Source organism: Cyprinodon variegatus, unplaced genomic scaffold, assembly GCF_000732505.1.
Source record: "Cyprinodon variegatus isolate N-32 unplaced genomic scaffold, C_variegatus-1.0 Scaffold288, whole genome shotgun sequence".
Classification (NCBI taxonomy): Eukaryota; Metazoa; Chordata; class Actinopteri; order Cyprinodontiformes; family Cyprinodontidae; genus Cyprinodon; species Cyprinodon variegatus.
In genome coordinates, this window is record NW_015150741.1 from 122,240 (window position 1) to 146,272 (window position 24,033).

General features: G+C 38.7%; 1 protein-coding gene across 1 annotated transcript in view; it reads right to left on the minus strand.

The window, feature by feature from the left end:
• Positions 1-5,923: 5,923 nt before the first annotated feature.
• mybbp1a (MYB binding protein (P160) 1a) overlaps positions 5,924-24,033 on the minus strand; it is a 22,240-nt gene continuing 4,130 nt past the window's right edge. The window contains exons 8-27 of the mRNA XM_015383615.1: positions 23,373-23,490; positions 21,336-21,625; positions 21,148-21,260; positions 20,934-21,060; positions 18,939-19,136; positions 18,746-18,854; positions 18,573-18,663; positions 17,919-18,073; positions 17,049-17,186; positions 16,832-16,969; positions 16,546-16,719; positions 16,285-16,442; positions 15,377-15,511; positions 15,086-15,185; positions 12,095-12,226; positions 11,926-11,994; positions 9,387-9,500; positions 6,769-6,870; positions 6,538-6,662; positions 5,924-6,438 (exon numbers count right to left, since the gene is read on the minus strand). Of these exons, the coding sequence (XP_015239101.1) occupies positions 6,099-6,438; positions 6,538-6,662; positions 6,769-6,870; positions 9,387-9,500; positions 11,926-11,994; positions 12,095-12,226; positions 15,086-15,185; positions 15,377-15,511; positions 16,285-16,442; positions 16,546-16,719; positions 16,832-16,969; positions 17,049-17,186; positions 17,919-18,073; positions 18,573-18,663; positions 18,746-18,854; positions 18,939-19,136; positions 20,934-21,060; positions 21,148-21,260; positions 21,336-21,625; positions 23,373-23,490 (2,926 nt within the window). The 3' untranslated portion in view covers positions 5,924-6,098. The remainder of the gene's footprint in view (positions 6,439-6,537; positions 6,663-6,768; positions 6,871-9,386; positions 9,501-11,925; positions 11,995-12,094; positions 12,227-15,085; positions 15,186-15,376; positions 15,512-16,284; positions 16,443-16,545; positions 16,720-16,831; positions 16,970-17,048; positions 17,187-17,918; positions 18,074-18,572; positions 18,664-18,745; positions 18,855-18,938; positions 19,137-20,933; positions 21,061-21,147; positions 21,261-21,335; positions 21,626-23,372; positions 23,491-24,033) is intronic.

The window sequence follows — 24,033 nt, forward strand, 5'->3', positions numbered from 1 at the left end:
ACCCATTGAACAGCTAATAATATTGCAATCATTTCTCATCCCATCACTTATCCTTTTCCTAATTTTAACATTAAATTCTGGTACGATAAAGGCTACTCCTATTTGATTTGTTATATTTTTTGAGGCATCTGTATAAATTTTTACATACTTATAATATTTATTAATATAATCCTGTACTATATATGAGTTTAATATGAATTCCTATCAGTCAGCCTCCTTTAGCCTCCCTGCTTTTATTCTGATACAGCTGTTCCAGATCTGCACTGATTAGCTCAGCTGGTTCCGTTGTAATTTTCCAACCCTGCCTCAGTATTTAAAGTTAGTAAGTTAGTTAGTTAGTTAGTTAGTTAGTTAGTTAGTTAGTTAGCTAGCTGTGACTGACAAGTAAAAGTAAGCCTGAAAATCCCTTCCTATCTTCTAACACAGATTGAGACTGAGGTGGTGTTACGGAGTACAGGACACGTTTCTTATTAGAGTTTGCTGTGGGAATAGCCTAGTTATTGTCCTCAGCCTAATTTAGAAATAATGAGGCCGTTTGTCAGGCTTTTGTTGTTCCAGGGAGTGCTCTTCATAAAATGTAAAAAGTTGGTTGGTCAGTAAATTACATCTATTTTAATGGTTTATTTATTTTTGGCAAGGTGCTATTATCTCCATTATTAAGTTTGCTGTGACCTTTAGAAAAAGTATGTAAGCATTAAATGCAAACAGGACGCTCTGTGCCCTATTTAGATGTTTACTATATAGAACAAAATACACATGATGCCCAATTCTAGTAAAGAACATCAGGTCAGGTTGAATTAGTCAGCTCCACTGGGCTGAGCAGGGAACACCCAGCCATCAGTTTATCTGATATCTAAAGTTTTAATTAAACCATGTTGTACGGTTGATAAAGTATGTACACGAGATGCTCTGGTTTCAGCACCATATTGAAATGAGATATAATTAGATATTAAGATTTTAATTGGCAATCTATTAGTTTGATCAGGTTGAGACAAAACTAGGCTAGACTGGAATAGAATAGAATAGAATAGAATAGAACAAAAAATGGAATAGAATAGGGATATTCTTTATTGTCCCACAGTGGGGAAACTGAGGTTTGTAATTGGCAAAGCAAGTCACAAAAAAAAACAAAAAACTAAAATTTAAAAAAGAAATAAAAGAAGGAAAGTATTTCTAAATCCTAAGACAATTACTGGCCTTTTTGGTCAAATTAGTGTTTGTTCTTATATGATGTCCCAATTTATTTTTAAACACTTAGGTTTGAATTTACATGAGGTTTTTTGGGCCAATTCTGAGGATAAATGGTTAATAAAGAATAATGTTCTTTAATATTGTTACAGAATACGTGTTCATTAAAGCTTAAACTTCCTCGATTTAATAAAAACTTACTTTTTAGAGACTGCTTTGCATATAAGGGGTGGTAGAAAGCAAAAGAGTGAATATACGGAATAAGTGCTACTTACTTAAAAAATAATAATAATAAAAACACTTTTAGATGGAAAGGACACAAAATTAGTTTTTCTAAACAGATCCAGCATTTTTAAAAATGGGTTTGGAGCCATGTAAGGTGAGGTGTGACAATCAGTGTAGTAATTAGCACATTCGTCTGGACTTCCTTCAAGAAGTGGCTCAGCTCTGAGCTGATTGCTCCCACGAGGCCTGGTAAATAAATCACTGAGGGTGCTAATTAATAGGATTCCATCTGAAACAGTCGTTAAACTAACATTCTGTGTGCAACCTGCCAACCTATCTGCTGAGGAGCAGCAGATTCCAAAGGGGACACTTTAATAAGAGCAGCACAGGGACAGATGAAGAAGACGAAGAGGAAGAGAAAATAAGGCTGCAAAAATAAATACTTCACAGTGAGCTGCATCATTTATTGGAAAAAATCAGCCTGTGCTTTACAGCATGAATCCATGAAGATGAAAACATTTCTCAAGGTGAGGGGATGAATCAGACTTGCGTTCAGTTGCATCTTTCTCATACTGATGAGTCGCAGTAACCCCCCCCTTCACCCCACTCAGAGTTTGCAACTTGCTGCGATTATTCGGTTGAGCTGCATTAGCAGATTGGTTCTGTGCTCCGTATCTCTGCTCACAGCAATGAATAGTGTCAGTTCACTGTCAGGAGGGGAACACAGCGCTGCTCCCATTCTCACCCCTGCTGTCAGGGTTCGAGGAGAACAATTTGTCATCGGGAGACCCACTTTATATGCTTCATTACTGTGGCTTCAAGCTGTGACTTCAAGGGTACAGTACCAAAAAATCCATGAAAGTGCTTTAGCTGTAGAGAACAGAAGGAATGGCCTGAGTTAAGGAAGGTTTAAACCTGTTTCATAGATGTCTCCTGGTTTGGCTTTTCTGTCACTTGTAAATGTTTCTATATATCACACTTTGGTCAATATGAGACAACTTGGATAAATGCAAAGAATATTATATGAGGATTTGATTCATTCAATGAAAAAGAGCTATCAAAACCAGCTTTAGGTGACACATGTAAAGCAGGGGTTCTCAAAGTGGGAGTTGGGACCAGCAGGAAGGTCAACTAGACACCAAGAGGGGGTGCAAGATGGTTTTCACAATTATTTTTGATGTGTTCCCTTAATTGGAGGTAGAAAATATGTATAGAAATTAAGTTAATTTATAATTTATTTATTCAATGCATAATTTAAATTCTCCATTAAATCACAAAATGAAGCACTCCATATTGAAATGTCCCATTAAAGAAACTGAAGTAAGAATAACATCTAATTTTCAATGAACACGGCTGCACAGTAGGAAAATGGGTAGCACTGCTGCCTTGCAGGAAAGTTTGATTTTAACTCTTTCTGCATGGCGTTTGCATGTTCTCCCTGTGCATGCGTGGGTTCTCTCCGGGTACTCTGGCTTCTTCCCACAGTCTAAAAACATTATTGTTAGGTTAATTCGCTTCTCTCAATTCTCCTTTGGTGTGAGTGTGTGCATGAATGGTTGTGTGTCCTGTTTGTCTCTTTGTTGCCCTTTATTGGACTGGCGACCTGTCCAGGGTGTACCCCACCTCTTGCCCATAGACAGCTGGAGATAGGCAACAGCACCCCTTGCGGGCCCAGTAGGGATAAGCTTGACGGAGAATGGATGGATGGATGGATGGATGGTTGTTGTTTTAAATGTTACCTACTAGTAAATAATGTTTCTCGCTTTAAAATGGTGGACTTTATATAGCTTGGAATGAGCCTTAAAGCTAAACTCACTGTGTCTTAGGATCTTTGCACCAACAAACAATCACTCCATAAGATTAAAGGTCACACAAAAGCAGGCTTGTGTAAAATTATCAGTTAATCAGTGTATTAGATTAGCATCGCCTGGCTGCCTTCCCTCTTCCATCCTGTTAGTGTGTGTTGTTTTTTTCTGAAGGTCAGGTTAATCATCTCTGTTTTTCTTCTAAATGTACAGTAGGGCTAAATACACAAAGGACTGAGGGAAAAAGAAATCCTGTCACCACAGGTTACAGGTACACAATTATTTACACATAAAGTGATATAAAGTGCCTCTGTATCTTCAGATGAAACATGTTATAGTTTGCTGCTTGTGATCAACTGAACTAATGTTATATTTCATCATTAGTAAAAGGGTTAAATAGACCCCTGGAGAAAAAAAGCAATATTGTTCCAAATGGTTGAAATAATATAAAAAAACAAAATAACTGTATGACGGTGGTGGATTTTTGCCAGTGGGTGTTATTTTAAATTCAAGTCAACATGTAATCTGTTCTTGACAAAAGTTTGGATTAAAACAGTCATTAAATAAATGTATAATTGATTCATACTCTGAATTTCTGTCACTAATGTGCGGAAGAAAAATTTGCAGCCTTTAGCTCCTTTTAGCCTCCTTACAAACTGATGATGTGTATTGATTTATGGTTTCCACCCTGCGGTGATCTTTGTGCATATTCCAGTCAGTGGGAGCTTAAGAGACACAGCAGTTTGAATGTGCAAACAACCAGCAAACAGTAATGCACGCTGGCCGCCGTCGTTAGCCTCCTCCTTTGGGCCCTGCAGTGCAGAGAGGAGCTTAAAGATGAGATTACTGATGGATGAGGTGGCTGCCTGCTAACACTCCTGCAGATTTATGGCTGCACGACTTCATGTCCTGTATAGTAATCCATTTGGGGGGACACTGCATCATTTTCCTGACAGCAGAATTAGGGTTCTGTGTGATTGCTTACCTTTGTTTATAGCACAAAGGCCTCGCAACATCCAGTCTGCCACAAAGGCCAGGGATATTTTTCCTGCTTAGTTATGTAACACAGGCATAGTTGTTTCTGTCTGAGCATGTGGAGCAGAAAGGTGACTCTGTATTAAATTTCAACCATAAAACTAAACAATTCACTTATAAATTACATATTTAAATCAGAAAAATTAGTGCATTATTCATTGAAACACAAAAATCCTCTCAGGGGTCATAATGTGTTTGAACTCCTATGTTCTTGAGTTGGTTTTTGTCTTGTCTACAATTCTTTTATGAAAGTATTGAATTTTGTACTGAATGGGGCTGCACAGTGAAGCAGTGGGTAGCACTGCTGCCTTGCTGCAAATAGGTTCTGTGTTTGATTCCAGGCCGGGGTCTTTGTGCATGATCTCCCTGTGCATGTGTGGGTTTTCTCTGGGTACCCCTCGTGACTCCAGCTGGGATAAGCATGACGGAAAATGGAGGGATGGATGGACTAAATGGCATACAACAGAAAAAGTTTCTTATGGATCTATAGGAGATTATTCTAAACGAATGATTAAATATGCCTCTGATCATCCAAATTACCAATATTTATTTGCATTTCAATAATACTTTATTAATCCCAAAGGGAAATTATATGTTGCTGTGAGTCATAGGTCATTTTTTATCCAGATGTTATAGGTGTTGATAGCTGTTGGCAGGAAGGATCTCCTGTAGCGGATTGTCTTGCACCAGATCTGGATACGCCTCTGACTGAAGACTGTTGTTTAAACATCTTCTGAAGAGGAGGCTCACTGTTTTCCATAATGTTAACTTAATGAAGAATTATTCTTTGTGAAATAATCTCCAGAGGTTCTAGAGGAGTTCCCAGACCAGAGCTGGCCTTCTTTATTAGCTTGTTATTCAGTTTCTCTTCAAATCTAAATAAATCAGGATTATAATTTTAAAAAGCTGCATTAATAGAGAAGTGTTATTTTACAGCACACTCAATCATTGGGATCACTGCAGCCAGACTCTCATTAACCGGAAGGAAAGAGGTTTTAAGGGAAAGTTTTGTGAAAGGAGAGAAGCAAAGCTGATTCAACTTATGTTTTATTTGCCTGAATCAGTTTGATGATCTGTATCCCAGAAAGGAAATATTTAAAGTAAAAATACTTTTTCCTGCAATGCAAATAAAGCCCTACCCTATAAACGATGGGTCTGAAAACCAGTCCATGTTCTGTTCATATGTTCTACCTTGAACCGGCATGCTCTGAATTTGTCATTTATGAGTGAATGTCACTGAACCCGTCTAACTTGCAGCTGTAAATGTAGCTGTATAGTGTGAATAGATGAGAACATTACCTGCTGCCGTTAATAATTCATATTATGTAATGCTCAGTTTACCACACACCTCTGCATCTCTGTCAAACTCGAAAGGCAGTGAAAGAGGAGCAAAAAAAGGCTGCTGCTAGAAGGAGGATGAATCATGCGATTCGTTAATGAGTCCTGGGCCACATTAGCATTCACACCGCTACTTAGAATTGGCCAAATGTCCAATAAAGCCGCTGAAGGAGATAAACACGATTGGATCCTGATGCTTTCTACCTTAGAGACATCCAAGTGAGGATGGATGTATGTGAACAAGGCCAAGGGAGCTTAGTGAAGGGATGCATCACTGTTTTCATCATTAATGCCAAGCTGGGAGCTGAGAAATATATTTTTATTGTTCCTGACATTTTGTTTTAAATCAACAGCTGTCTTTAGAAAAAAAAAGATCTCCAAACAGATATATTCTTTTTTTTTTCCTTAAGTATGTCTGATTAAACATTAAACATTCAAAGCTAAAGAAGTAAAAAATAAACGGCCGTTTAAAAGGATCGCTTTCCATCCAAGTTTAAATAGTCCCTCTTATATTTGCCCTCCTTTTTTCTTCTGCTTGGGTTTCTTCTTCTTCTTGCCAGCTTTGCTGTCAGGTTGTGTTTTGCTCTTCTTGGCCGGGTTGGACTGTGCAGCGTTTGCGGCATCGGCAGGTCGTTTCTGTTTAGCCTTCTTGTCCTGTTTCTTTTTCGCTTGTCCCTTCTGCTCCCCTGGTTTGCCGGAGGAGGCGGACTTGTCTCCCGCTGGTTCTAGAACAGGTTTATTTCGCTTTTTACGTTTTTTTGTTTCTGGCAGAAATCCTTTCTTCTTCTTGGGAGCAGCCTCCTGCTCGCCGTCCTTGTCTGGCTCCGCCTTTTCAACCTTGGGCTTCCTGGTAGCAGAACATAAGTAAAGTCGTGTTTAAATTAAATGATTTGGCTACAGTTTTATAAAGTGAACCCAACTTTTTTTAGGAAACTTGCATACTTACATCACTCCAAAATGTTTCATCACAGCCCAGTACGTGTCCTCCAGTTTCCCAGTCTTTTTGAATGTGACATTATTGATCAATGACTGTAGGACCTTCTTCAGGGGCTCTAGATCCACAGACAGTTTCTACGCATAAAGGAAAGATAAAAAGCTTGGTCCAGACTGCACTAACACATATATATATTTGTAAATTAGGATTCCAGATTAAATTGGAAAACCTGAGCCCACATACCTGTTGACGAACGTGTTTCACAACAAACTGACAGAGCTCCAGGTTTATAACCAGCTTCTCTTTGGCCACTTTGCTCTCAGCTTGGCCAACCTGACCAATACTCTAGAAAACCAAAACAGGTGGGTTACATTTAAATTTACGTTGGCCCTGACAATTAAAACGAACAAAAAGAAAAAAACATTCACACTGTTTTTAGGGAAATCCGCTGTATATTTTAAGGGAAATGGGCTTCAACATGTTTCCGATATGATCTTGATCAGTGTCTGCATGTGAACAGGCACCAGAGACACAGTTCAGTTTTGTGAGGAACTACATTGGTAAGTAAGGCCCCTAGCTTGGAACTTTGACTATGCCACCATCAACTGTGCTTCATATCTAAGGATTATAACTGAAGGGTCTTGCTACCGTCTCTTGTTGTCAATGATAGAAAACAGATGAGGAAAAGACCAAGACAAGCTGGAGCTTTCGCCACCATGGAGGTAAGTTACCGAAAGAACAGAGCTGCATTAAACCTTCCAGACTGGAGATGTTAACGCTGAAGATTTGTCCTTCAAATGCAGGAGATTCAAAAAGCACCAATTATACAAGCATCAGACTAACATACAAACTCACAAAACACATAAAAACCTACAAAGGGAAATACTGTAGATCACAGAAAATAGACAGCAAAGTCAAACTAACTCTAAATAAAAGTTGCAAATGCATGAATTATGCTAACAAACAAAGCAAATGCAATGGGAGAATGCTGGAAGCGGCCAAAATGACTGCAAGTTAGGAAAATCTGCACACTAGCCCAAATAGCAGAAGTGTTTCAGACAAATCTGGGGTCAGACACTCAGCGAAGGCGTAAACTGGATGCTTAGAGAGATTATTGGTCCATCTTAACAGTTCAAATAAGAGAGGACATTTAAGCCAAAGTAGTAAAAAAGGTGATGTCTGAATAGTGCTGGCAGTAAGGAAGGAGGTAGGAAGAGGAAGCTATCAACAGTTCATTTAGCATGGAGACCTCCAGCTGTTTCTTACTGCAGCATAGGAGTTATTCAGTTCCCTTACTGTGCATTAAAGGATAAAATGGCACAGCTCACCTCACAGAGTTGCGTACATTTGTAGCTTTTATTTTATCTAGTTTTATTTCTTGGAGGCTGTAGGCATGTTTGTTCCTATTGCACAATGATGTCCAGCAGGCTAAAGGCTGTGCAGATTCAGTAGAGCAGTCAGGAACTCCTTTCCCACACTGGATAGGATTCTTACTGTTTACTGATAGGAGCTAGGAACAGAAAGGATCTAGTTTGCACATTTCAGATGGAGGGTAAGTGTTTAAAAAAGGTTCAAAGGAAGTCTATTTTCCAACTCCATATGTGCTCTGGACAGTAATACCATTTTCTCATTTTGTGCGTGCTTCATAGACATTAATTCGTATTAAAGTCTATGTCCTGTTTCCAGAGCTTGCTTATATTTGCAGTACTTTCAGAATTTGCTCAACATTTATGTGTATGCAGAGCGTTTGCACTCCTGAACAACAATAATTAAAAGAAACGGAAAAAACAATAATTCTTTCAATGGATTCTTGTGTGAAAAGAGAAACCCAGGAAAACAAAATATGTACATAATGCATTTTCTAGGAAGCAACCACACAAAAAGCTTATTTTATTGTGTATTGCTAATTAATCCTCCTTTATTTTTCATAAAATCTGGATGGTACTCTCACAAGAAAATAGTGAAAATAATCACAAATAGGAAAAATTTGAGATTTTCTGATTAAGAGATATTTTCCTGCACCACATTTAATATCAGACACCAATATCATGATGCCCAGATATTATGTTATACAGTGGTATTGTATTTCTAATCTTGAACTCCATTTAAATAGCTATATTTTTTGTTTTTCAGTAGATCTTTTTAGATGTTTTAAGAGGCTTATTCTTAAAGTCGTATAAACCCTGATTTCAAGATGAACACGTCAGAAACGATCCATAATCAAGGGCAGAGAAGGCAGTTTTCAGAAGAGGAGAGTTATGTTCTTGTGTTTTATTTCAGGAGCAAAGACAGCGAAGGTGGAGCCGTTCTGGGAGGATTTACAGAAGCATGTAATTACGCATGTCTTCCCCCTCTGCTCTCTGGAGGACGCAAGGAGGACAGCGAGAGGAGCAGAGCCTCCAATTATCATTTATCACTGCACCATGCAATCTCATAAAGGTTTGAGATTAATGTAATTAGAACGCAAACAGGCTTGAAGCATGCATTTGAATGAACATTTCTGCTCAAAGTGGCGCCACGGAGCGCAGCGGCAGCCGCGTGTGCATGAATAAGACTTTCAATCAGTTCCACAAGCAGAGGCAGGCAGAATTTAAACCGGGGAAGGCCCGGCTGGTTGGTGATTTGAGTGTGGGAGTGGGGAGTAGAGGGACAGTCTGATCAGTAAATCAGAATTACCTAAATGCATTTCTAAATAATAGCAAATTAAGGCTCAACTAATTCTGAAACGAGTTAAAACTGGTAACTAAGCTGACAAATGGAGTGCTTCCTGAGGACGGGAGGGGTTTCAGACATTAGACATCCAGACTGCATGTTTACCATTAGCCTTCAGAGTTTTACTGGTGATTAAACGTTCTACTTACCAAAGCCAGCTGCTTCAAAACTTTCTCACAGAGGAGCGTCCACTCATCAGCGCTCAGGATCTTCTTCACATCTCCGTTCTGCATCGCCCGCAGCACCAACACACAAGCTTGGCCCTAAAATCCAAAATAAGTCCCATGAAGCAAGCAGTATGAATCAAAGGGAAAAAAATATCAACTTTGAACATTTAACCAAAATATTACAGCAAGAAAACATTGAAGGGAAGTGATTGTGAAGAAAGTTCATCCAGTGTCCAATTTGTATGAAAGTTGATGATGGATGCCAACATTTTAATGGGAGGTTTGTTATGGTTAAACTTCGTAAGTCTTTGTATTTAATTTTGAATGATTAAATAATAACTTAATTTGAATTGGGGAAAAATGTTTGTATATAATTTACAAAGTTCTGGAATTTGATTACATTTTTGCAAAATTGCATTTTTTTTTAGAAAATACAATACTCGACTTTCTATCTAAACAATTGATCCAATCTAAACTAACAGTAGCCAGATGGATACTTGTAGAACTGAGCTCAGTTCTACGTTATCAGTTTGGGATGGCTGCTGTTCAGTCTGTCCGTGAAAAGGAGAGACATTTAGTACAATACTTCGAGCTGAATGGTTGACGTGCCAGCCAGTGTTGATGTCGTCAACCAGGATGACGACGGAAATATTTCTTTAACGCCCCTTTTTCCCATGACGATGATGAGACGATGACGCACAAAAATAAAAATATGACCAGAATAAAACATTATTTTCGTTAACGTGACTAAGACCAAACGAAATTTACAAGCCATGGACGAATGGACATTAAAAAATTTGTAATTTGTATTTGTTAATATAAGTGTTTCTTGAACTGCATAGAAGATAATGGGTTGTTGTTGCCTTTTTTGTCCCTACACAGCGCCTGTCCCACAGTGCCTTATACTCGACTAGAATCACTGGTAGTACCGGTAGTTAACCGTAGCTAACTCAGGGTTAATACAAGAAGGAGGAACTCTAATTTAATGCTTTTTAATGCTCTTTTATATATATATACACGGCCAAATCCTTCGTAATCTTTACCATTGAAAGGCTGCAGCCATGTCCCGAATTTTTCGTTTTCCAGCCACTTATGTTAAGATTTGCATTTTCCCATTCTCTAGCTTTTTCTGTGCCTCGAGCTTCTGTTCCGAACATATGTCTTTAGGATCAACCAGGAGCAGTTGTGTGCAAACACGTGGAACCAGTTAAATCTGATATATTTGACAAAATGTTTTTGTTTTTTTATATAAAGCATTTTAAATGCCATGATAATCACATTAAATTAATTTTAATGCCATTAAGGCCTTAATTTAAAAAATAATAATTTAATGACTTTTAAAGATTTTTAATGATCCGCAGAAACCCTGTAACTCAACTTCGCATTCATGGCGTCGGGCTCGGATACCAGTGTACGGTTTGTTGGAGGAGCTGGGTGAAAACAACGCCTGGATGTATGGAGCCATTTCGTTTACAACACTAAGGACAACAAAACAACCTGCATGATAATGATTGCCGATGCCGCCGATGCCGGTGGAGGCCAAGACTATAATGACTAAATTGAAACTAAGACTGAAATTGATTTTCGTTCTTGTGACTAAGACTGAACTAAAAAAAAGCTGACAAAATTAACACTGGTGCCAGCTAGTACCTGCAAACCATAATACGCTTTCAGCGAATCGTAACGTTTCAGACTTCGGCGTCCATGAGAGCCACCAACAGACAAAAACACACACACACAGACATCTTTCCCATCTACAAATGCACAAAGTGCTTCTCTGTCCTCTTTTTTTTAAATGAGAAATTGTAGCTATTTTAGCTAAAACTGAGTCACTTGTGGCATCAACAGGTGACTCCTCCAGGCCCTTCTCTCTGTCGTTATTCCTACATGTCCCGCCCTAAAAAACACTGCTGGCAAGTCATTGGTCCGACTTGCTGGTTGTTATGAGATGAACGTATTAGGGGGAGTTTTCCTAAAACGGATTTGCTGTGAGACTAAAAACTCAGATCTTAGAACAATGCAGATGCTTCGCAAGGTTAGATCCTGACAACGAAGAAACAGAATCCCGTCACAAAATTATTTTATTCTTTAAACAGTTGGAATAGACACCCCTGCCAGTTTGGCACGGAAAAATCTTGAAATTCATTGTGAAACATTTTAGGAACGCTGTGAGGTAGAAGCACCTCTACAATAGTTGAACAAAAAGGTCAAAGTGTAAACCCTTGCTAAGAGATGCAGCTGCTCTTTACCAATCTGCAAAGCCAAAACAAACATTTATAGACTAGTGTTTTAGTGGGATAAGTACTGAATTGTCCTCTAAAGGTTACAGCCATATTGTACAATGATTGATGAGCCTAAATGTTTAATTACCCTGCAGAGCTATCTTTCTTGTGATCCCATTTGTTAAATGAATTCAGCTCTATATGTGAAACAGGAAGGAACACTTTCAGCGGGTTCATACTGTATCAATGATCAGCTTCTCTCACTTCCTGCTTGGAGACATACGGTGGAAGTATTTTACCTGCTGATGCTCTCGGACTCCTGCGGTGATGTGCTGCACAGCTGTATCCAAGAGATTCACACATAAAACCTGCAGAAATGATCACAGACGGCTCAGACATAAAACCTATAGATCATCGATATCAGAGGTCATTAATCGATGGCAACTACAGATCTACGCATGGACTTACGGGGAATCTGGTGAACAGGTCAGAGAACATCTGAGAGGTCAGTGGGCTTTTCCTTCTGCTCATAAAGGAGACCAGCGCCTCTCTGAAGAGGCTCGACACTCGATCCACATCCACATTCCCCATAAACTTCGGCTGTAGTCAAACATAAGATGAGACAACGATAAGGATTCAGACTTCCTTTCTGACAACTTGGTAGAAAAAACCCCCAAAATACTTCAAATGATGACATGTTATATTCATTTTTTACAGCTTTTGAGTCCTGAAATTCCTCCTGCTGGCTCACTTCTCTCTTATAACGAGATAAAATGACAGCAGGAAAAAAAAACCCATCAGATGTGCTGCTCTGCTCTGTTTCTCTGCTGTACACTAACCATCTTGTTTCTGTCACTGAAACGTCTTCCCTTTCAAACCTGTTCTTGCCTGTAAATGAGATTTTTCGGTGTAGCAGATGTTTAGCAAAATCTGTGCAGATTCCCTGAGCTGCAGGTGACTCTCAACAAATTCCAAGATCATTAAAAAGCTTCCAGACGGAGAACATTTTCCCCCCAATAGAACATTTTATTTAATCTTAAAGATAAATTCAGACCACTAAACTCTCCCTAGGAGGTTAAACACCCAAGTTCGTGTCATGGATACAAACTCTGTTCCCAAAACAATTTCTTTTTCCTTTCACTAAACTTTCCAAGAATACTAAAACTTGCATCCTCATTAAAAGGTTCAAATGATCGTCTCCTTGACAAGTCTTTATCATTTTGTATCGTTTTGGTTATATGGCCAAGACATAAAATGAATAGAAAAGTATAGTCTGGGTGTAAATAGTCCAGAGGGCTTTTGCTTTTTGAAAAGAAATCAACTTTCTGAAAATATTCCTGAATAATGCAGCCACTTTATTTTAAAGGAAAAAAATCTAGTTAAATGTTAATTATCTAATAATAATAATACTTTCACATCTGCTTTATTGTGGAAGCAGTTTACTTCAAAACCTTTGAAAATAAAAGCTGACAGCTACGACTTATAATAAACCATCTCTAAACAATAGATCATTTTTCTTTTAACGCTTGAAAGATGTCTGGGTCTTAATTCATGAGATTCTTTTCAATTATTTTCAAACACTTTCTGAAAACATCTGACAACAGCTTCATCCTTCAGGTGTGAATTCACTCTGAAAATGTGTGTGTGTGCTTGTAAGAGAGTGGGGGAGCTCTGTGTATTCAACTATATTTCCATTCTCAATAATAAAGTTTATATTGAGTTGAGACTAAAAAATGAAATAAAAATCAGTTAGTTATATAAAGCATTCGCCACATTTATTGCCTCCACTCCAGATAAAATGCGTATAAGCCTAAAACAAATTATTCTTTTATTACATTTGCATAATTACACCAAAGATTTAGGAAGGGTACATTTATCCAATGGCGGAATAAAGAAAAGTCATTTTAAGAATGAATGTGTTTCTATAAAATCACCAGGAGCTCCAGACTGCTTCGCATAAAGATAAAGTAAAATTAACAAGTTTCTCAGCGTAAAATAAATCTGATTCAGTTTCCTTGGGGTGTAAATATGAAACCAAACTCTATGAGCTGCCCTTAAAACTGTTTAAGACAATAAAACATGTTATTTAAGTAAATGAAATTCGCCAAGTAGCTCCAAGAAAACAGATATTCGCAAAACTAATCTACATCCAGAGCATGTTGAGAAATATGAGGCTGGATGAGTTGATCTTAAAAGATAAACACCCCTGTCAGCAGAGGTTAAAAGACACGCTGACATTTCCTCGTTGGAGAACTTTAGCAAATAATAATGACAGCAAGATGAATTGACGCCTTTTCCTTCACCACCTTCCCAAATGTAAACGTGAAGCTTAGCAGAATCTAACAGTAACTAACAGCTGGGTTAGGTGGGTAACACCTTTTTATTTAGACTGTTAAATATGGTGGAGGATGTGTGATGCTGTTGGGCTGTTTCTGAGTCAGAGTCCCTGGAAACCTTGCAAGAATGCACAGCATGATGGAAACAATAAAGGATCTCAAAATCTTTAAATAGGATTATAACCAGAACCAAAGCTTTATATGGGAACATGTAGGGTAAAAAATAAAAAAAAGTCCAAAGACTGAGCAGAGATGACTGTATGCTCTAACTTTATGACATGTTAAACTGTAAGCCTATCCACTAACTGGGTGATAATTGTGCAATTGGTTTGCTTTTAGGGATAAAACTAGCAAAAGGTTCCTTAAAGAAGATTTTTTTCTTATTAAATTAAACCAGGTGAAACTAAAATGTTTAAAGAGTTCTGGAACAAGCACAGACGAAAAAGTTTTATATCTTAAATGCAAATTTTTATTTTATTTTATACAATCTTGGTATAATTACTGCTCTAAGTGGGTTTCTCGGTCAGCTAAAGGAATGTTTTAGAGTCTCCACTTAACGATTACTACATTAGTTGACGATTATTTCGATAATTGATTAACTATGATTACCGGTAATCCAATTAATTGTTTCAGCCTTAAAGGCTTTAAAATTTCTAAAAAATCTATTTATCTAAAAGGTAAGACAAGGGCTCTAAATATCCTTCACACTGTTATTTAAATACTTGCTTTATTAATTTTTTTTATAGTAGCCTGACTGTCCTGAGACTCATAGCATTTTCCACTGCTCTGCTCACTTACAGGATAAAATATGCATGGGACGAAATTATGTATTGTTATTAGGACTAAGAAAACTAGAAAAAAGGCAACTGTATATACAAATTACATAAAAATATATGTGCCAAGAAATGAAGGACAAATCTAGAGCAATTCCTGACAATAAAGAAACAGACCTAAACACTTGCTGCCAGGTAAACCTGTTTGAGTTAAGGGTGACCTGTTTCACATAGAGTTAGACAAAGAAGCATCTCTTCCTCCTGTCCAACAAACTAAGCTCTCCTAGAGGGAGAAAAGTCACGGCAACTAAAAATCAAACCGTGAACCAGGTCAAAGTGTGCAAACATACATCATTTACTGCTGCCGCTGCTGCTCCGTCAGCTGTCGGCTCTTCTTTGGTCTCAGCAGGTAAAGCTCCACGCAGCATTTTCACCACATAAAGAGAAGCGCTGAAGGGAAACACAACATCAGCAACAAATTCACACTATCAGGTAGAAAAATCTACTTTATGTCTCTATCAGTGAGCTCTGCTGTCCCCTTAAGGGGTCGTCATTAGCGGAGCGTTCACAAACACAGAAGCGAGGGAGAAGGTTCAGCATCATTTTCTGCTTAGTCCCATCTTCAAACCGCAAACTCATACCTGAAGTAATAGAGACACACAGAGGAGTCCGACAGCTTCTTGGCTTTACTCATCAGTTTGTCCAGCAGGTCGTGGAGCTCCCCCTGCCTGTCACCAGCGGTCCTGCAGTAAACTTTGGACCTGCACAGTTGGTTCCTTTAAATAAAAAATAAAGAGAATATTGCACCAAACACTAAGGAAAAGTTAAAGGTTTTAAAATAAAAGATCAGGGAAGTGCCTTTTTCATTTAAATGTTTCCATTTTGAGCTGCTTTGACCAACAAATATGATCTGGATCTAAAAGGCCCGGGAATTTAGCATTATGTAAAGAAATGCAACGTTCTTCATAAAAAATGACTTTACCCTGTTTTAAACCCGTATCTTCCATCATACTATTTAATTCCTTCTCATAAGGCCAACATTCTTAATGTTGTGATTTCCGTCACAACCAATAGTCTTCTTTTTTTCTGATGATTTTTACTGTTAAAATTCACCCATCTTTATCTGCATTCATCTATGTTTTCAGTTTTTACATTTTCGGACACGTGGATGACTGGATAGATGGACAGCAGGTGGACAGATGAAAATCTGGACTGACATATGGACTAAAGAATGTATGGCTTGTAGGGCACATGTGTAAAAAGATGGAGGTATTTATGAATGAGCAATGAATGGATGGATGGATGAATGCAGACCTGGATAAAAGAATGGATGGAGAAATGAAAGGAAGGATTTCAAACATATCCTTCGAATCCTATAAACAGCCTTTGACATTTGCATGAACTGAACTACAGCGTGATTGAATTTAGACCAATGGAAAACAGATCATTTATAAAGTAAAACCTTTAAACAACTAAATGTAAAAAATAAAAGAAAGTAAACAGAAGGAGAAAACAGACATATGGTTAAAAAGGGTGAGTTGATTCCTACTCTAAGATATCTGCGGCCCTCCTGAGGAAGTCCTGCTCCTGCTGGTCGCTCCCAGAGCTCATTCCTCTGTCGACGATGTTGAGCAGAGGCTCCACTAATCCTAGAATGAGGGGGCTGCGGGCCTGCCGGGCCACAAACACCTCAATGAGGTCCAACACCTGAAAATGACAAGTTAAAACTAATAAAGACATGTTTTTACTTCTTAGTGAACTTCTACCAGGCTGCCGAGGCATAGTTTATTGACCCCTGGATGTCAGTCACCTTTATCTTAAAGTCTCGAACCAGAGCCCGTTCCTTCTGGAAATTTGTCTTCTCATCTCTCTTTGCCTGAATCTTCTTCTTCTGCTCAGAGAACAGCGCCGACAGGCTCTGATCCAGCTTCATCATGGCATCATCATCCAGGTCTTCATCACTGCTGGCGTCCTCCTCAGTAGCCTAGACAAGCCGGTATATCATTACTAAAACAAGCTAAATGCTTTAGAGGCCACAGTTCAAACTCTTTATTTATGGTAGAGTGAAACCAGGAGCCGCTGAGCGGATCACACACCAGAGCATTCTGTTGCTGAAGAACCTTCATCAGCTCCAGGCGGAAATTTTGATCCACTTCTCCCTCCTCCATCTCTTCACCATCTTCCTCGTCCTCCATCGCTTCCTCCTCATCAGAATCATCTTCTGACTCGTCATCCTGAAAACAAACATTTTTTTAAACAAAGCGTCTAAAATTTTCACTACAAATTAAAATGTAAAGACAGATCATCTGTAACCTCCATATCTTCATCTTCTTCCTCCTCCTCCTCTTCCTCCACATCATCATCATCCTCATCATCCTTTTGTGTTTTGTCTCCATCATCAGTGACGATTACAGCACCGTCTTCCTCGTCCTCCTTGTCTGGGTCCAAGACCTGTGACATAATCGTCCAAAATGTTTTCACAAACACAGGTGATCAGGTTTTTCCTAATCGGAAATAAACTTTATGCCACCGTTTTGACCAGGAGAAAGTAGACATCTAGTGGTGAAACGTGATACTGCAATAAAACAATTCTTGATACAAATGTAAAAATATTGATTGGCTGGGTTCGGGAAACTCCAGAGCTGCCAAACAACAGTTGAAAAAAAAAGAAAAGAAAAAGTCTTAAGCCTCTGTGCACACCATCTTTTATGACTTCAATCAGCCTACCAGACCTTGCTGGTCCCATTAAGCTAGTGACTGAAATGACATTAGCCTAATGCTGCTGAAGATTCTCAGTAATCCAGGTCATAGTGATTCAAAAAAGTTAGAAAACAATCGACCGGATGTTGTTTCAAAGTTTGAAGATGTTTCACCTCCCATCCAGGAAGCTTTTTCAAGATGTCTGAAATAACATTGAGTTCGAAGCTTTATAGAGTGGAGCAACGAGGCTTTGTTTTTGGTCCAGAAAATACAGACTTGGTGACTCTGGTAATAGTTTTACACAATTTAGAGACACCATTACTTCAAACAAACAAAAAAAACAATTGACAAATAAAAAAAAAGTAGTATGCCTTCAGCTAGGAGTGATGGAAAGGAATATCCAAAACAAAATGTTAAATTACTCAAACCATGTTTATTCCTTCATATTTAGTGTTTAAGATGCAGTATGGAGTCATCACTCACATCCAAGATGGCGGTGAGGGCTGCTGCAGTGACATGGGGGCAGATGGAGGCGAAGACCGTCCTGCAGACCTTCCTGATGTGTCGGCTCTGCTGGGACAGCAGGGACAGCAGAATGTCCACCATCACCTCCACCCACTCTGGCTCCTCTGGCTGCTCTGTGGTTGCAGGACGTTCATGTTACATTTTAGAGTTACATCCTTTTACATAAAAGGTATAGTGGAGAATTTCCATGAATTTTTGAAAAGACACTCCCTCTCCAATTAAAAAACAAAAAAATGCACATGCACAACTTGTACCCGCCCCTGAGACGGAACGCCTATTAAACGCATGCGAGAGCGCATTTCTCCTCGTGCACGCTTTGGTTGAAAGTTGCTGTTTGCATCATTTATACAAGCATACTTTCTAAAAGAAGATTTGCAAATTTTCCACTATGTCAGACTCATCATTGGTAAGTGAAAATGACGAGCACGTAGGACGGCCTTATGTAAAAATATCGCCAGAATGATTGACAATTAGAAGGACCACTTATTTAAATGATCCATCCGGAAAAAAAAAACAAACAAAAAAAAAACATCCTCCACTATACCTTTAAGTATCTTTACTTAATGGACACAGCTGACGAAGAAAAAAGAAGCATCAGTTACAAAGCCTCACCTTGTTGTTTCTTCTTCTTGGTGTTTTTTTCCTGGGCTTTGTCCATGCAGCTCTGCAGGTCCTTCATAATGTCCAGCAGCTCATCTGGAGCCTGTAGGACAGAAAACTTTGAATAAAACATCTGGACTCAATTCAGAGCAAAGCTGCAGTGAGCATCCACCAGCTGCTATGACCTTGAAGAGGTGCATGCCGACCAGCAGGAAGAGCTGCTGGAACGCTCCGCTTTCTGCTGTCCAGCCTTTTTTGGACTTTTTCTTCATATTTGCCACAGACTCCAGCATGCTGCCAACAAACAAACAAAACATTTTCCTTAACCTGTTAAGACACCAGACATGTTTAAAACTGCAAACTTCTGCTCTGTCCTACCCCTCCCAGGCCTGTTTCTGCTCGCCACTGAATGGTTGGACCTTTTGGACGTTTTTGGGATGGCTGAGCAGGAGCTGGGCGTACTGGGCCAGGTGCTCGATCCACATGGTGCCGTCCGCGGCAACACCGAGCGATCGCTTCTGATTGACGGCCGTGCTGTCATCACTGAGCTGCATGTGGCGCATGGACAGGAGGAGTCTGGATGGAGGACAGAAGGCAGCCAGGGACACGGGAGGATGAACACCTACTTTCTTTGGAAATGATCATGTTTCTGCTTTTTCTGCAGGATTGTTTTAACTTCTATACATTATTTAAGGTCACCTGCTGCATATCCTACCCTTGTTACTAACAGCTCAAAACTGACAGCAAAAGGAGGATATTTAACAAAGAAGGCTTAGCTGGCTGGATAGATTTTAATCGATAGATAAACAAATGTGAGATGAGAATAGTACAAATCATAGAGAACAGTATAAATATAGAGAGGGAGCTCGAGAGATTTCAGGAGCTTGCTTTATAGGCATCCCTTAGTCCCCTCGCTCAGGTTAAAATTGGTATAACCCATTGTGGGGAGGGGAGGGGCAGAGCATGCAGTGGGCTGCATGTTATTTTAATTGGGGTGTAAAAATGATTTATGTGGTGCTCCGATTTCACCCAGTGAGTTTGTATCTTACAGCAATGAAAAACAATGTAGATTTAAGGATTTATTCATTAGATACTCCTAAAATGTAACCTTGTCATTCCTCTGCACTCTTCTCCTGAGGACATCACATTTCTTAGTCTTTGGAGAGATTTAAGAAAACTTTTCATTGACTTTTAGTTTTTTACTCTATTCCTTGCTTGTTAATTTTTTGTCTTCAATTTGCTCAGTTACACTTGCACTTTGCCAACATATCTCATAAGAAAGAAGTTGAATCGATTTATTTCCACTTCATGTCCATCCACTTTTGTTTCTTTAAATTGTTATTTGAAATTTTGAACTTTTTATGTAACTTTTCATAGATAATGGATTTTTCTATCTCCTGTCTTCTTCCCCAGAAGCCTAACGTGTCATTTTTTTAGCTATTATTTTTTTCCAAGTAAAAAATATCATCAGCTTGAGGCTGATAACCATTTTATAATCTTATAATAAAGGTATGGTGGAGGATTTTGGGAATTTTTGAAAAGACCCACCAAAATTCACATGGACAACGCTGTAACCACCCCTGACAGGGACCGGCTATTAAACATGTATGAGACCATGCACGAGCCCATTTCTCCTCGTGCACGCTCTGGTTAAAAGTTCCTCTTTGCATCACTCATACAAGCTTACTTTCCAAATAAAGATTTGCAATTTTCCCTCTATGTCAGACTCACCACCGGTATGTGAAAATGGTGACGAGCAAGTAGGACGGCCGTAGACGTAAACATATCACCAGAATGATTGGCAGTTAGGAGGACCACTTATTTTTATGCTCCACCCAGAAAAAAAAACATCCTCCACTAAACCTTTAAATGAAAGGAAAGCCTTAACGCTTCCATTTATTCAAATTTGGAAATTTGCCATTAATGTCTCTCTAGTTACTCTGGTCAGAAATCTTGTCCAATGATTGATACTCAAAAAAAACGGCCAGTCTCATTCGTTGGCACAAACAGTTTGTAGTTTTCTTCTTCCGTTTGGTTTTTTTCAGGGAAAATTATGGCAGTTATTAACTTTCTATGGAGATTTTACCCATTATTACACAACAGTTTCTTGTTCAAGTTATGTTTCAACAGAGTCTATTACCATTATTTTGACATTTATATGAATTTGTAATGAAAAAAAGGACTAAACATAACAGTTTAAGTAGTGTCCAGGATGTGTGGCGTCTTCAGAGATGTTATATATATATATATATATATATATATATATATATATATATATATATATATATATATATATATATATATATATATATATAATACTGAAATAAAGAAATGCCATTTTATTCTGCTAAAATGCAAAAAAGTGTTTCTCACCCAAAGAATGAATTCACAAGCGCTGCTCTGGTTTTATCGTCCAGTGGGACGGAAAGTTTCCCGCTTGTCTCTGCGATGTTGGAGGCGGGAGCTTTCTTAGTGGTAAAGAAAGCATGGAAAAAATTAATCTGGACAAGAGACAAAAGAACACAAATTCAGACTTCTCTTCACACCCACAGAGGACCTTAATGCATCTGGCTAAGAAGCTGGTGTCACCTGGCCACGTCCATGCAAAGCTCCTCCGTCTTTTTCACGTATTGGTTGTCAATAATTGAAGCGAGGCGGGCGACAATCCACCTCCTCAGGCGGAATATTGGGCTTTCTTTTCTGAGCGAGATAACAACATGGTCAACACAAGAAGAGATATTTGATCCAATTAATCTCCTTTAGGGTAAAACTCACTGCTCTTTGGTGTCTTGCTTGTCTTTCTGCTTGCGGGTGCTGAAGTCAAGCAACTGGTCGGTCCGAGGCTGCAGGAACATCTCTTTGAGCCAGTCCACGTAGCTCTGCAGAGCCGCAGGCTCCAGGTGCTGCACCACCCTCCACACCGACGGCACCACTGGGTAGCCATTGTTGGTCAGAGAGGAGAATCTCACCATGACAGCCAGCTGTTTTTCAGAGTCCTTACAGCCTTGCAGAAAGTCAGACACGTAGGCATCCATCTCCGGCGCCAATTTAAAGCGGTCTGGTTTCTGAGGTAGTGAAACCATAGATTCTAATTATCAAAAAGTTGTTTTGTTCTTTTAACAGAAATGTGTCAATAAAAATCAATAAAACCCTGACTGAACAAGTTAAAACATGTTCAGTCTCTATTATAGCTAAAATGACAGAAGTTATTGAATTGAATCATTCACATAGTTTCAATCTAAATAATTCAAATTATGTTCATTTCTTTTTATCTATTTTAAAATAAAGGTAATTTCAAAAAACATGGTTTCCAGGTGATAATTGGTTTATACAAAATTGGTTTATACAAAATACTTTCTTTTAAAAAGTCGGCATGACAGCTAATCAAAACCTTTTTCTACTAGGATTAATAAATATATGTGCCATTTTTCTGTGCAACAACCTTAGATCACCATTAAGTTCTTTGATTCTGTTTGTAGTTTCATAGCTTCCTGTCTATGTTTTAACAAATAGTTCTTCAAAGACCATTTTGTAGTTTTTTTGAGACACAAGAGTGTGAATGTTTTAATTCAGGGTTTATACAGGAATGAGTAACTCTTATTTAATGCTTTTTAATGCTCTTAGAAATAATTTTAATGACATCAACAAGTACTCATGACTCTCGTATATACACGGCAAAATCTTTCGTCATCTTTACCCTCGACAGGCTGCAGCCATGTCCTGAATTCCTCGTTTTCTAGCCAGTTTTGTGGAAATGTACAATTTCACATTTTCTAGCTTTTTCTCTGCCTTGAGCTTCTTTCCCGCACAGACGGCTTTATGAACAACCAGAAGCAGTTCAGCGCAAATATATTGCAATGTAGCTGATGAAATTGTTTTAATAAACTTTTTTTTTTAAATAAGGCATTTTAAATGCCACGATAATCATATTTAATGAGTTTTAATGCCAATTAAGGCCTTAATTTCAAAAATAAAAATTTAATTACTTTTAATGATTTTAATGACTTGCAGAAACCCTGTAATTGCTCAGCAATTGGTGGAAAATCTGGCTTTGTTTATATTTCAAAATAAGCTTCTTTTTGAAAACATTTAGCTAATGTAGCATATGAGCTAGCTACATGCTACAATGCTGAAGCATTATAGATAATGTTCGCTGTTTAAAGCCAAAGTTTTATGCATTTAGCAGATGCTTTTATCCACAGCAACTTACAAAGAAGGCATTAGTGTAAAGGGTCTTGCCTAAGGGCCCACACTGGGAGCTCATTCCCCCCCCCAGCAGGGATTCAAACCCAGGGCCTCCTGTGTGCAAGTCAGCTGACTTACCACTTGAGCTAGCTAGCCGCTAGCAAAGTCCTCGTTATTGCCTATAAAACTTTTAGCTCCGTCACCTTAAGTTAACTTGTTACCAATTATGAAATAGGTGATGAGCATCTTTATAGATAATTGTATTATTAGCTTATGTGCTAATAGACAGATTTTACTTCTCTGCTAGCAATGAAGAGCCATTTCAGAATTAGCATCCTGTTTATAACATCATAGTTTGGTTTATGTGAAACCTCAGCTTTTCCTACATTTCCCACATTAAAACTCAAGAATTTCATATAGAATGTCCACAATGTTCAAGTTATTTTGTAGTACATCAAAGCCCAGACATTTTCTATAGATTTTAAGCAGAGAATGTACAGATTAATAGCTGGCTTCAGTCTTAAACAGAATGTTCATGTCTTTTTCCACATAACGTTAGAGCATACAGTTCATTTACTTCATAAGGAAAATTGCAACCTGCACAGCAGGGGCTGGGGGGAAACTGACCTGAGCTGAAACTACATGTTCACCGTAGTGCAACATCACCTCTCCGGATAAAACCTCCTGTAGCTGGGATAAGGAGAGCAGAGGCAGGGCGCTGCCCAGCAGACGGAAGCTGAGGAAACTGCAGAGAGAGAAGGGACGACCACAGAAAAGCACAGCATTAGACAGTGATGCCTGAAGAATTAAAAACATTAGGAATGAATATTAAGAACATTTGTGCTGATGACACGATATTGACATTTCTAGTACTTTTCATAGACTAAAACAATAAAAAAGTTTTTAATTAAAAACAATTCAGAGGACTCTAGCGCCGCTGAAGGCCTGGTTATCCTCCCGCAGCAGTGTGTCGCAGTGAGCGGATGTAGATTTGACCAATCAGAGGCCTCCTCCAAAATTCTCTGTGGTTACATACAATTTTGGATAGGTGCACCAGAGGATCTACGGAAGGGGCGGGGGCATATCTGCATTAACTGTGACAGTTTCTGAGTATAAACTAGCCTTTAGTGACTAACCGTCTCCAGGCAGATGTTGCAGATTTGCAAAAACTAAATCCAACTTAGCTAATTACTCCACATCCATATTTTAAGAGCTTTTGTTACTCAGAAGTACAACAGAAGGACTTAGTTGTGCATTTGCAACAGTTTCTCTCCAGCTCACCAGATAG